The sequence below is a fragment of the Geotrypetes seraphini genome, chromosome 2 (assembly GCF_902459505.1).
Source record: "Geotrypetes seraphini chromosome 2, aGeoSer1.1, whole genome shotgun sequence".
In the NCBI taxonomy this organism is placed as follows: Eukaryota; Metazoa; Chordata; class Amphibia; order Gymnophiona; family Dermophiidae; genus Geotrypetes; species Geotrypetes seraphini.
In genome coordinates, this window is record NC_047085.1 from 428,837,874 (window position 1) to 428,851,217 (window position 13,344).

Sequence of the window (13,344 nt, forward strand, 5' to 3'; positions counted from 1 at the left end):
GCAATGTTCAGATAAGTGACTTTATTGAAAAAATTGAAAAAAACCTGAAAAAATTGATTTTGAAAGTGAAAGTGACTTTTATTGAAATAACTGAATTTGAAAGAGAGTGTGATTTTTTGAAAGAGACTTATACACTGTATCTCTCTTATTTGGGAGTTTTTTGACCAAGGATGTGTCTGCTGGTATCAAATTATGTTTGAAACCAGCTTGTCAATGTGGGTAGCTATATAGAGCCCCTATTGGACACTGAGGTCTTTTCTCCTTTTAGATATAACTTGATACGTAGACCTGTGCTTTAGAGGGTGTTTTTTTGGTTAGTGATATGAACAATGTCATGAAGCCAGGCATGTGTGTGGAAGGCTTTTAATAACATTGCCCAGTTGCTTCTTGTCATTTTATGGATCATTCTAACACAATCATTTTGTTTTCTAGGAGGACATTAACTACCATTCTGTTTATAAGTCAAAACAAGTAGAACGTCCTCTGGATGACCAGCAATCTGGTAAACCATTTTAGTATTATCTTTTCAATAACACACCAAATTTGCTGAGTGTCTTTTGGTATTTAATTTTGTTTATCTCATTTATTGTGATGTCATGCCTTCTTGCATTGATCTTTATTTTGTTCAAAGAACTAAATCAAGGACAAAATAAAACCTGCTCTAATGAGAGATGCCTCTTCTGTGTAATATAAACTAATTCAAAAGTATACATAGCAAGTAACAGTACCTATTTTCTGTCGACTAAGTATTTTATTGGGATAGAACTAACATACAATCAGTAGACTCCATAGCCCCTACACGTTTGCAGTGTCAGCATATCCAAACCCTCACCCTGGTACACTGAGACGGAAAAGCAAGAATGATGACGCTTAGAAAGACAATGGCAGAAGAGCCGCACTCATAACCACAAACTAATATGAAAATCAGCCGTAAAAACATACAAACAGCACATAAATGAATCTAAAAAACAAACAAACCCCACATTGCACTTCAGAATTTGAAAACAAAACCTTTGATATCAAGAAACTATTCCATCTGATGTACTTCGCCACCACGCTCCCTTCACTAGACATTTCCAACATAATTTCACAACCAAATGCACAGGAATTAGCTGACTTTATTATCTTAGACAAGATCAAGGGAGTACAAACCAAAATAAATAACCTTCAGAATACTACTATCCCAATGCAACGACCAGATCCTAAAATCACAGACCCTTGCAGAGCCGATCAAATCTGGAGCGCTTTTGGCCCTCTTACCCCAGGTGACATATAGTCTCAATTGAAAAGATTATCCAACAAAAGCTGTGTGCTGGATAAATGTCATTCACATCTCTACACATACATCCCAAGGACTACAACACTATGGTTAGTTTCACTAGTCAACAATCTATTAGTAACAGGCAAGCTACCAGAATGTATGGGGCACATTGCACTTACACCAATTCCCAAAAACAAGGAGCAGACCTATCTAACCCATCAAATTTCAGACCAATATCTGGCATTCCTCTTTTAACCAAACTACTTGAAACCTTAGTCTGCACTCTTCGCCGCCTACATCAACAAATTCTCCTGCCTTCATCCCACTCAGTTTGGCTTTCATGCATATCACAATATAGAACTCCTACTACTGATCTTAACAACCAAAATCAAACAGATGCTGAGTATAGGACAACAATCAATCCTACTCCAATTTGACATGTCAGCCACCTTCAACTCTGTAGATCATGACTTATTACTTAGCAAACTAAATGAACTAGGCCTAACTGGGTCAGTTCTCAAATGGTTTAGAGACTTTCTAACAAATAGAGAATACAGTACTCCCCCGATATTTGCGGGGTTTCTGTTCCAGAAACCCCCGCGAATCTTGAAAAACCGCAAATATGGTTTTTCGTGGGGGAGACTGGAGAGGGCAGCCTGAGCGCCGGCGAATGAAGGAAATCACTTGCTGTATGCTCCGACTGCCTCTTCCTGCACTAAAATCAGGCCTTACCAATCAGGAGCTGCATGTCAAAGCAGCTCCTGATTGGTGAGGCCCGACTTTAGTACAGGAAGAGGTGGTCGGAGCATATAGCGAGTGATTTCCTTCACTCGCCGGTGCTCCGGCTGCCCTCTCCTGCCTCTCCAGCTGTCCTCTCCTGGTTGGCAGTTCGCGGTCGGAAAATACCGCAAATGACCAGGACCGCAAACTCGCGGGGAGCACTGTACTGTGTCTGGAAAGATAACAGTTGCACAAACATGGAAATCCTTCTGCGGTGTCCCTCACGCTTCCCCTCTATCCCCCATATTATTCAACCTGTTCATGAGCTCCCCAGGTAACATCCCCTTCACCAAGGGCAAATACCTTCTATCCTATGCAGATGACATCTTTCTACTTATTCCACTAAAAGCTAACTTGAGTGAAGCATTTGCAAAAGTATCAGATGGCATAGAAAAAAAAAATCTACGTTTGGGCATTACATAACAAAATTCAAGCTTAAACACAACCAAAACCAAATTACTATGGTCCACAACTGATTCTAGATAGTCCTCACATCCCTAACACTACCATCGTGATCTACTCTTAAAGCAGACAAAACTGCCATAGTTCTAGGAATCATACTCAACTCTACTCTCTCATATGAACCCCAAGTCTCCAACTTATGGAGAAAAGCTTTTTACAGACTGAAGCAACTAAGACTGATCTGACCTTATTTCCATAATCACCACTTTGCCATTCTAGTCCAAATGTTGGTCTTGTCTCAGCTTGGCTACTGCAACTTACTTTATGCAGGCCTGAGTTCTTTCCTACAACACAACAGCCACCCCATCCCCGTGAGTTTTGTCACTGTCCCTGTCCCTGCCCCATTCCTGTAAGGCTCTGCCTCGAACAAGCCTCGAACACTTACGATTTTAAAATGTTTTGAGGCTTGTGCAGATGAGGATGGAGCTTGCAGGAATGGAGCAGAGACAGGAAAATAACTCACGGGGATGGGATGGGAAAATGAGTTCTCCCGCGGACGGGGAAAAATGTCACTGTCATTGTAATTCCCTATATAATATGAGTCTCTTTATTTGTAATTCACCTTGAACCAATTCTGGATAAGTTTGATACAGAAAATTAGATTAGATTACCGTAGATATTCTTTAAGCTACTTTTTTGCACTACCCCTGTTTAAAATAGTCTTGTCATTTACCTCTTGTGGGAGGGTGTCCCTAGGCCTATGAGTTGAAGATCTTCATTTGAAATGTCTGTATCAGTGCAGTAGGGCTGATAGTTTCCCAGAGCCTAAGGAACCAGCCAGCAATAAGTGACAGCATATAGTATGAGTTTTGAAAACAATGCTCCTGCTTCAGGTACAGTGGAGGCAGGGCAGCAGGGAGCTTTGTGCCAGTTTCCTACTATATTTGGGCACCAGAGACAGAAAGGGGGAGTGGAGAGGAACCTTTCAGCTATTCTATGGTAAGGTTCCACAGCAATGATGCCATTTGCAATGTCCTTGGTTCCTGAGGCTGCAGAGGTAGACCTCTGTTAGTAATATGGTGATTGGAGTGGAGCTGGTCAGTAGGTCCCCTCTCTAACAGAATCTAAAGGTCACATGCTGCCTGCTTTGAGGAATTCTGTTTCATTTGCCATGAGATGAAATACTGCCTGTTCTTCAGAATGCTTTTCAGGGGAGAGAAAGGATGCTGCAGGGCAGGTGAATAGAGAAAAGAGGGATTCTGGTAAGAAGGCAGGAAGATGGGGATGGTGTACCAGAAATGAGCATCACTGGTAGGTAAATCATCAGGGAATGTGGGTGGGGTACAAGTTGCAAGACTAAAAGAACCCTTAATAACTTTGCAGCAGCCTTGTAGTTTATGACAGTAGAGGAAAGGGTTATCAAAGCAGGATAGGTTGACTCGTAAGCTCTGTAAGACTTAAGGAGCAAAGGCAGTGTATAGCAAATGGGTGCTGTGGCACACTATTGTGCCCTGGAGGATTCCAGGTGTGCCCCAAGATGCCAGTGAGGAAGAGAGGTGCCTGCGTCGACCGACTGCTTACAGGATGTGCTTCTTCGGTGAGAGGCACGTCCTGTAGTCAGTCAGCCGGCACCTGTGCCTCTCCTTGCCGGTGCCTCTGCTTTTTCTCCTCACTTCTCCTTCTGCAGCACCTCCCCACCAATGGTAATAGGAGGCTCAGGGCCATAGCTGGAGGACATCTGCGCATGCGCGGACATCGACTTGATGATGTCATGCATGCATGTGACGTCATTGTATCGCATTGTATCGCAATGTCTGCGCATTTCTGGGTACCCTCCAGCCGCAGCCCCGAGATTATATAATAATAATAATTTATTTTTTTGTATACCGCTATACCAAAAAAGTTCAAAGCGGTTCACAACAGAAAGATACATACAGTCAATGTATATAAAGTACATAATAACACAGTCGATAAAAAAGAATACATCAATTAAAAAGAAAGAAGAAGTTAACAGTATCACAACTAAAATGTAAGCATGTCAAACAGGCGTGTCTTTAGTGATTTTCCAAAATCAAAATAAGAAGTAGCTTCAAATATAGGTTTTCCAAGCCATATGTACAGTTTAGCGGCCTAAAATGATAAAATTCTGTCAAAAAACTTCTTATATTGACATGAATTTAGAGAAGGGTAATTAAACAGATTTATTCTACATGTACTCTTATTAGAATAGTTCAAAGAAAACTGAGAGGCAAGGTAATCTGGTGGCATCCCGAAAACTGCTTTGTAACAAATGCAAGAAAACTGGACTCCACTGGCAGCCAGTGCAGTTTTTGATAGAAAGGGGTAATGTGCTCCCGTTTTTTTAGTTCAAAAATGAGGCGAACCGCAGTGTTCTGAATCAGCAACTTAAAAAGTTTGTGACATGCTGGACTAAGGGGTTCTTTAACTAAGCTGCGTTAGGCACTAATGTGGGTTGCGCTGATGCATTCTGTGTTAGTTTCGATATGTGTCTATGCTAACTGTATTCTAATTATTTTTTTGAATGTTTTTGAGGGGACATGACAGCAAAGAATGGTGTTCCTGCACTAATTAGTTAGCACATCTACATTGTTGCTTGTGAACTGGTTAGTGCATGGTTAATGCTGGAGCCTTTATTGCCTCACAGATTCCTTAATAGGTAGTAGTAATTTTTAAAAACTGCCACATGTTAATAGTGATGACCATTAATTAAATAAATAGAATTTTTTTTTTCACAGCCACAGTAAAAATGGACTTAGTATGCAGAAAAAATAATCATAAAGACACATTAAACCAATTCTTACGTCAGCTTAGTAAAAGGACCTCTAAATGTGCGCAGCGGCCGCTAAGAGAGCGAATAGAATGCTAGGTATAATCAAGAAGGGTATTACTACCAGAACGAAAGAAGTTATCCTGCCATTGTATCGGGCGCAGGTACGTCCGCATCTGGAGTACTGCGTCCAGTACTGGTCGCCGTACCTTAAGAAGGATATGGCGTTACTCGAGAGGGTTCAGAGGAGAGCGACACGTCTGATAAAAGGGATGGAAAACCTTTCATACGCTGAGAGATTGGAGAAACTGGGTCTCTTTTCCCTGGAGAAGAGGAGACTTAGAGGGGATATGATAGAGACTTCCAAGATCATGAAGGGCATAGAGAGTAGAGAGGGACAGATTCTTTAAATTTTCAAAAAATAAAAGAACAAGAGGGCATTCAGAAAAGTTGACAGGGGACAGATTCAAAACGAATGCTAGGAAGCTCTTCTTTACCCAACGTGTGGTGGACACCTGAAATGCGCTTCCAGATGACGTAATAGGGCAGAGTACGGTACTGGGGGTTTAAGAAAGGATTGGACAATTTCCTGCTGGAAAAGGAGATAGAAGGTTATAAATAGAGGATTACTACACAGGTCCTGGACCTGTTGGGCCGCCGCGTGAGCGGACTGCTGGGCACGATGGACCTCAGGTCTGAGCCAGCGGAGACATTGCTTATGTTCTTATGTGTATGTCTAAGAAAAGTAAAGAGCAAAGGGAAATATGATAGACCCATTCAAATATCTTATGCTAGGTTTACTAATCGGCACTAGATGTTTTTAGTGTGGGCTGGTGAGGTAAATGCTCCGATGCTCATAGGAATTCTGTGAGTGTCGGAACATTTACCTTGCCAACCCACACTAAAAACCTCTAGTGCCATTTAGTAAAAGGAGCCCTTAATGATGTAAATACAGTGTTGATGGCAAAACCTTCCAGAACAAGGCCTGGCTGTTTTACCACACTTTTGTTTAATTGGTTTTCCCATTGTAGTGTGGCTGGCCCTCAAGACTAGCGGTAACCGGCCCACGCTTATAATATTCCCTCAGCATGCTTCCCCAAGAGGGAGGAAGACCCTGTTGTGGATATACTAATCCTGGGTTCAAAAACAATATGGCTTCACACAGGTACGTTTCAAAAGAAAGAACTCAAATTTATTGTTCAACCGAACAGGTCCAAACAAAAAAGGCATGGAAGGTAACAGTCTCAAAAGGTCATGGCAATAATAGTGCAAACAAAATAATATTGCGTTTACCAGCCTGGTCTGGTTTTACTAATGTTTTACTAATGTCCCAGGTAAGTCCTACTGGCAAGTAGTGAGAACAGTCCAAAATATAATAGAGTCTCTGGCAGCCTTTAACTCTCAAACAAAGAAAACTCTGAGCAGTCAAAATGTAGCCGTGCTTCTCCCTTCCCTTCAGGCATACAAGAGCGGAAGGATATGAGCTCTACCAATACAGCTCCTTGGTACAGCAAAGCACAAATGAAAAATATAACCCCCAAACATACTATCCGGCAGTCATGAAAACTGACTCCCAATCTTCTGGGTTTTCACAATTCTCCCCAGTAATGCTTTGCTCATGTGGCTTAATTGTCCTTAAGCCCAGTTCCTGCAGCAAGCCACCCAGCACACAAAAAAGTCCATAACAAAATCCAACTTTGAAAAACACACACCCAGCCAGTTCAGTTTACTTCCATGGCTTCCGGACATTTCAGCTCTGGAAGGGAACTGCAATCCATGTCCTCTGGTACCTGGGTCTCCGGTGCTTGCTGGTCTGACTCTGGGTCAAACATCTCCACGTCTGTGGGCTTGGGAGAAGGTAGAGGTTCCTTCCACCTGGGAACTTCCTTTCCTTCCTTCCTCCTCCTGGACAGCCAGCTCTCCAAGTGTTCTAAGGCTACTGTGCCCCACCCAGTCCTACTCAGGGGCTGGACTCCTTTCAGCTGAGTCTGCCTTCTGCCCTGTTTAGCCAGCCTCTTGCAAAATGGAGGATTTAAAGGGGCCCTGCCAGTTTTCACCAGGCTATGTTCTAAAGCAGGTCTGAACACAGCCTGTGCTTCCTGGTCCTGGTCCTGCCTAACAGGGACAAAGTGGTTAGCCCGGACTAATTTCAGGGGTAGCTTTTTATGATTCTTCCCTGGCACAAGGCCGGCATTGGGCTTGGGTTTGTGACACCATTCAGCACATGTCACAGGCTGACAGTCTAATTTAGAGGACCGCCCAGCTGTCATCTCGATCGCAAATCCTGCTGCTACCCCGGCTGCTCAACATTTTTTTTAAAAAACCCTCTCACTGGCTTGGAGATTTTCTGGGCTGACTCGGCACAGCCTGAATCGCCGCTGAAAGTATTTGACCATCGCCTGAACTTTTTTTTTTTTTTTCTGAACGCCAGCAAGCGACTCAAACCCATGCCTCGGGGCTCTAACGTGTGCGTGCCGGCTTCCATTCTCTTCCCTCTGAAACCAGAAGTTACGTCTGGGGAGAGGGGGGAGAGAAAAGAAGGGAAGCCTGCACGCACACGTTAGAGCCCCGGAGCATGAGTTTGCTACAGGCTAAGGTGGGAGGTCAGCGACGGAGGGAAGCTTACAACTTGATGCTCTTGCTTGCTTCGGGCCTTCCTCACTGCCGGGTCCTGTCTACTTTCTGTTTCCGCAAAGGCAGGACCCAGCAATGAGAAAGGCCCGAAGCAAGCAAGAGCAGCAAGTTGTAAGCTTCCCTCCATCGCTGACCTATGGAAGATAAGTCAGCGATGGAGGGAAGCTTACAACTTGCCTTAGTCTATAGCGACTCTGCCGACGGGTGTGTGAGATGGGAGGAATGGGAAGAGAAATGTTGCTGCTGCACCCAATTGGGGAGAGAGAGGGGAGAAGGAAGACAGGGCAGGGAGAGGAGAGGAAAAAGATGCCAAGACCATGGGAGGGAGGGAAAGGAAAGGAGCTACCACACCATGGAGGGGGGGGAGAGATGTCAGGGCATATGGGGGGAGGGTAAGGAGACAGATGCCAGCCCAGGTGGATTATAAACTGGTTATCGGACAGAAGCCAGATGGTGGTGGTTAATGGAAGTCAGTCGGAATCAGGAAAGGTGAGTAGTGGAGTCCCTCAGGGTTCGGTGCTGGGGCCGATCCTGTTCAATATGTTTGTGAGTGACAGTGCTGAAGGGTTAGAAGGAAAGGTTTGCCTTTTTGCAGATGATACCAAGATTTGTAACAGAGTAGACACCGAGGATGGAAGGCAGGAGAGAAGGGAAGGAGAAGAGATGCCAGATAATGGAGTGGGAGAGGGAGATGGAAGGAGAGGAGAGAGATGCCAGGGCATGGGGGGAGGGAAGGGAAACTAAGGAGACATAAAATGCCAGACCAGAGGGAAAGGAAGGAGGGAGAAATTGCAGTGGATAGAAATGCCAGGGCATGGGGAGAGAGAAGGGAAGGAGATAGAGATGCCAGAGCATAGGAGAGGGGGTGGAAACAAAAAAAATGGAGAGGGGATGAAGCTGAAATGAATCATGTACAAAGGAGAGAAAGGGCACAGGATGTACAGTTTATTGAAGGAGGGAAGATGCCATATGGAATAGAGAGAGTGCGGTCAGTGGATGCAAGGGGCAGAGAGAGGGTGGACAGTAGATGGAAGGGATAGAGAGAGAGAGAGGGGGCAGAGGCTGGATGGAAGAGGCAAAGAAAGAGGACAGATGTTGCATGGAAGGAAGAGAGTACAAATGCTAAATAGAAAGAAGAGACTGAAGAGAAGATGATTAATGCAGAAACGAAAAAAGGTAGGAAACATTTTTTTTGTTGCTTTACGTAGAATCAAGTAGTATTGTAACTGTATTGATTAAAGTTTATAAATAGGAAATGGAAATAAGGCAATTTTTTGGGGACTAAACCCCTTTCCTCAGGTCAGGACAGGATACCATAACAGCAGTATACTGTACTGTCTTGAAGAAAGATTTGGCCTCTGAAAGTTAATTGAAAAATGGATTAGTCCAATAAAATGGTATTTTCTTATTTCTCATTATTTGTTTTATTTCTGTTTGTTAATTTGTAAAGTGGTGATTGTTATGTAGCAGTTTTTCAAATTTACATCTACTGTCTTTATATTTTGCACAGTATTAGGGGATGTGTCACTGTTTCTATGGTGTTGCATTATATGCAGAGTCTGGTTTCTTTGTTCAGTTTAACTTTTGTCTACATATTTCTATTTTTAGTTTATGATTATTCCATATTGAGCGAGGGTGTATCTGTGTTCTGTGTGTATTGAAAAGAACATGGCTTTCTGTTAGCATTGACTGTACAGGATCAATTGACTGTGCAGGATCTGGCTTGTTTAGTTTTACAATGTGTGTGTTGATGTTCTGGTGTTCACTGCAGTGTTTAAGGTGCTGCCTTTTCCTTGGTGCACTCTTGTTGTGTGACTCCTGAATTATTATTAAAAATAACTTTTTCATATAGAGGAGGGAATTGTTAAAAAATGATCAGTACTGGCTGTCATATGTACTAGGTACGCCACTGGATTTAATGACCCTATTCTAACTTTACTGTTGACGTAGGTGTTGTCCCCCCCCAGACACTCACTATAAAAAATTAAGTTAAAGTTGTATTAACATCAAGCAGCTTTCAAATGACATTATAAGCAAATAAAAATAAAATATTTTTAATACATTGCTAATTCTGCATCTTTACCTAAACTGTTTTGCCCTAGCTCTCACTATGATCTTTATCTGCTACTTTTTTATTTTGCTGTAGTGCAATCACACGGGTCTCCTTAAAGGCTCAGTAACACCTCTCCATAAATTATGTGGAAGAGGTTTGGAAGTGGGGATCGCATCTATTTCATATCCTCAGTGAGACCTCAGGAAGGAACCTAGTGATCAAAACATTATTAGAGGTGCAGTAGAGCCTTTTCTTGTATGACTGGATGATCTATATTTATTTATTTATTTATTTTTAGTTGTTTAAATTCATGCAGAAATAAATAGCTAGATTGAACCTAATGATTTCATTAATGCATTTCCCTTTTTTAAACCTCTATACCAGGGGTGCCCAACACGTCGATCGCGATCGACCGGTAGCTCAGGAAGGCAACGTGAGTCGATCACAGAGCCCATCCCGGGCTCCGTGATAGACTCGTGTTGCCATCCCGATCTACCGGGCCTATCAGCCTTCCTCTCCCGACGTCAAAGATGCCGACGCCGGGCATTAGGCTGTTTTTGTCATTTCAGGGGGGGGGGGGGGGGAAGCGTGGCAGTGGCAGCAGCAGCAGCCTGAAAAAGAAATCATCCTGGCCGGGGTCGGTGTCATGCTCTGGACTTCTACAGCCTTCCTATCTCCCTCTCCCTTCTACCTGCTTCCGGCCACACCCCCTGCTCCGCGGCTCTCTTCGGCAACTCAGCAGCAGCGATCGACACAAGCTTCTGACGTCGGGGCCTACCCTCTGCGAGTCCCGCTTGTTTCAACTTCCTTTTTCCACAAAGGCGGGACTCGTAGAGGGAAGGCCTTGATGTCGGCAGCCTGTCTTGATCACCGCTGCTGACGAGTTGCTGAAGAGAGCTGCGGAGCAGGGGGTGTTGCCGGGTGCAGGTAGAAGGGAGAGGGCCAGATGCAGTACTCGTGGGTGAGGGAGGGGAAGAGAGAGAGAAAGAGAGAGGGGAGGGAAACAAAAGGAAATATTTCATACAGGGCTGGGCCTGAGTGGAGGGAGGGTGGAATGATTCTGGCTACAGGGTGCAGTAACAAAGGAAAAGGGGGGAAAGCAGAAAATGGAGATAGTGACACAAAGAAGAGAAAGGGTAAGCAGGACCTACTGAATAAGGATAGAGATACAAATGGTGAACATGGGGTAAAGACAAGGACAGAGACAAATGAAGATTCTGAAAAAGTGGTGAGATAGGGATATAGGTGAGATGGAAACAAAGGGTGATGCTGGAAAATAGGTAGAATGGTAATTCTGATAGACACAGAAGGGAAATGCTGGATCAAGGAGAGATGGGGCTCAGGCTGGATGGAATGAGGAGAAATGCCTTGTTGGCCCGGAACTTCCTCTCCTACGTCAGAATTGACATCAGGGAGCGGAATGCTGGTCAGCGTGACGCTTCTGCAGGGAAAGCTTGGGACGGCGGTGGCAGCAAACCGAGTGGCTTGGGAGAGGGCACGTAAAAAGAAAGAAAGGGGGCAGACAGGGAGGCAGAAAGAAGGGGGAACAGGGAGACAGAAAGAAGGGGGAACAGGGAGACAGAAAGAAAAAGTTGGGGGAGAGAATGAGGTCTGGAGGAGAGGAAACATACAGGAGGCTGAAAGAAAGGAAGAAAGATTGGATGCACAGTCAGAAGAAGAAAGTGCAACCAGAGACTCATGAAATCACCAAACAGCAAAGGTAGGAAAAATGATTTTATTTTCAATTTAGTGATCAAAATGTGTCTGTTTTAAGAATTTATATCTGCTGTCTATATTTTGCACTATGGCTCCCTTTTACTAAACCGCAATAGCGTTTTTTAGCGCAGGGAGCCTATGAGCATTGAGAGCAGCGCGAGGCATTCAGCGTAACTCCCTGTGCTAAAACCTACTATTGTGGTTTAGTAAAAAAGGAGGGGGTGTATTTGTCTATTTTTGTATTTTGTTACTGAGGTGACATTGCATAGAGCAGGGGTGCCCACACTTTTTGGGCTTGCGAGCTACTTTTAAAATGACCAAGTCAAAATGATCTACCAACAATAAAATTAAAAAAAAACCACAACGCACACTGTACTCATAGAATTGTTAATTATCATTCCTATTCCGGGGTTTTTTCAAAGAGGTCAAAGCAGATGACTCTATGCACTGTCACCTCAGTAACAATCATACAAAAATAGACAAATACCCACCCCCTCCCTTTTTACTAAACCACAATAGCAGTTTTTAGTGCAGGGAGCTGCGCTGAATGCCCAGCGCTGCTCTCGACGCTCATAGGCTCCCTGCGCTAAAAACCTCTATTGCGGTTTAGTAAAAGGGGACCATATTGTAAAATATAGACAGCAGATATAAATTCAGACACATTTTGATCACTAAATTTAAAATAAAATCATTTTTCCTACCTTGTCTGGTGATTTCATGAGTCTCTAGTTGCACTTTTTTCTTCTGACTGTGCATCCAATCTTTCTTCCCTTCTTTTAGCCTGTATGCTTCCTCTCCTCCTGACCTCATTCCACCCCCCCCCAACGTTTTCTTCTTCTCTCCCTACCCTCTCTTTCTTTCTCTCTTCATGCCCCCTTTCTTTTTTTCTGTTTCTCTTCTTTCCTTCTGTCTCCCTGCCTGCCCTCTTTCTCCCTCCCTGCCCTCCCCCAAGCCACTGCCACTGCCGCTGCCATCGGATAACAGGCCCCCAAAGCCGCCCGCCGCCGGCCAAGCTCTCCTTGCTTCGGGCCCACCAGCATTCCTCTCCCCGACGTCAATTTTGCCGTCGGAGAGGAAGTTCCGCTGGCCAGAACTTCCTCTCCGACGGCAGAATGGTCGTCGGGGAGAGGAAGGCTGATCGGCCCAAGATCGACCTATTGGGAGAAATGCTGCCGGGTCCTGCCTTTGAGGAAACAGAAAGTAGGCAGGACCTGGCAGCAAGAAGAGCAAATCGCAAGCTTCACTGACCTGTCTCCCGCTTTAGCCCGCGAACGGGGCTCTAACATGTGCGTGCCGGCTTCCCTTCTCTCCCCCCTCACCCCGACATAACTTCCGGTTTCAAAGGGAAGAGAAGGGAAGCCGGTATAAGCACACGGTTAGCCCCCGGAGCATAAGTTCTTCAAGCCGGTTGTTTTTTTTTTTTAATGTTGAGCAGCGGAGGCAGCAGCAGAATTCAGGAGCAGGCCAGTCAGGAGGGGAAAAAAGAGAAGGGAAGAAGGGAACCCGCTTTGCGATCGACTGGAGTCGCCTGAGCGAGCGACCTGTCGATTGCGATCAACGTGTTGGGCACCCCTGGCATAGAGTCATCTGCTGTGACCTCTTTGATAAAACCCGGAATATGAATAATTAACATTTTCTCTGCCTTTCAGTGTGCTTTGTGTTTTTTTTAAATTTTATTGTTGGTAGATCATTTTGACTTAGTCATTATAA

General features: G+C 44.4%; 1 protein-coding gene across 3 annotated transcripts in view; it reads left to right on the plus strand.

Moving 5' to 3' along the window:
* ADAM22 (ADAM metallopeptidase domain 22) overlaps window positions 1-13,344 on the plus strand; it is a 486,564-nt gene that overhangs the window by 213,061 nt on the left and 260,159 nt on the right. For all 3 annotated transcript variants that reach the window (XM_033931244.1, XM_033931245.1, XM_033931246.1), the window contains exon 7: window positions 433-502. In XM_033931244.1, coding sequence (XP_033787135.1) covers window positions 433-502 — 70 coding nt within the window. The remainder of the gene's footprint in view (window positions 1-432; window positions 503-13,344) is intronic.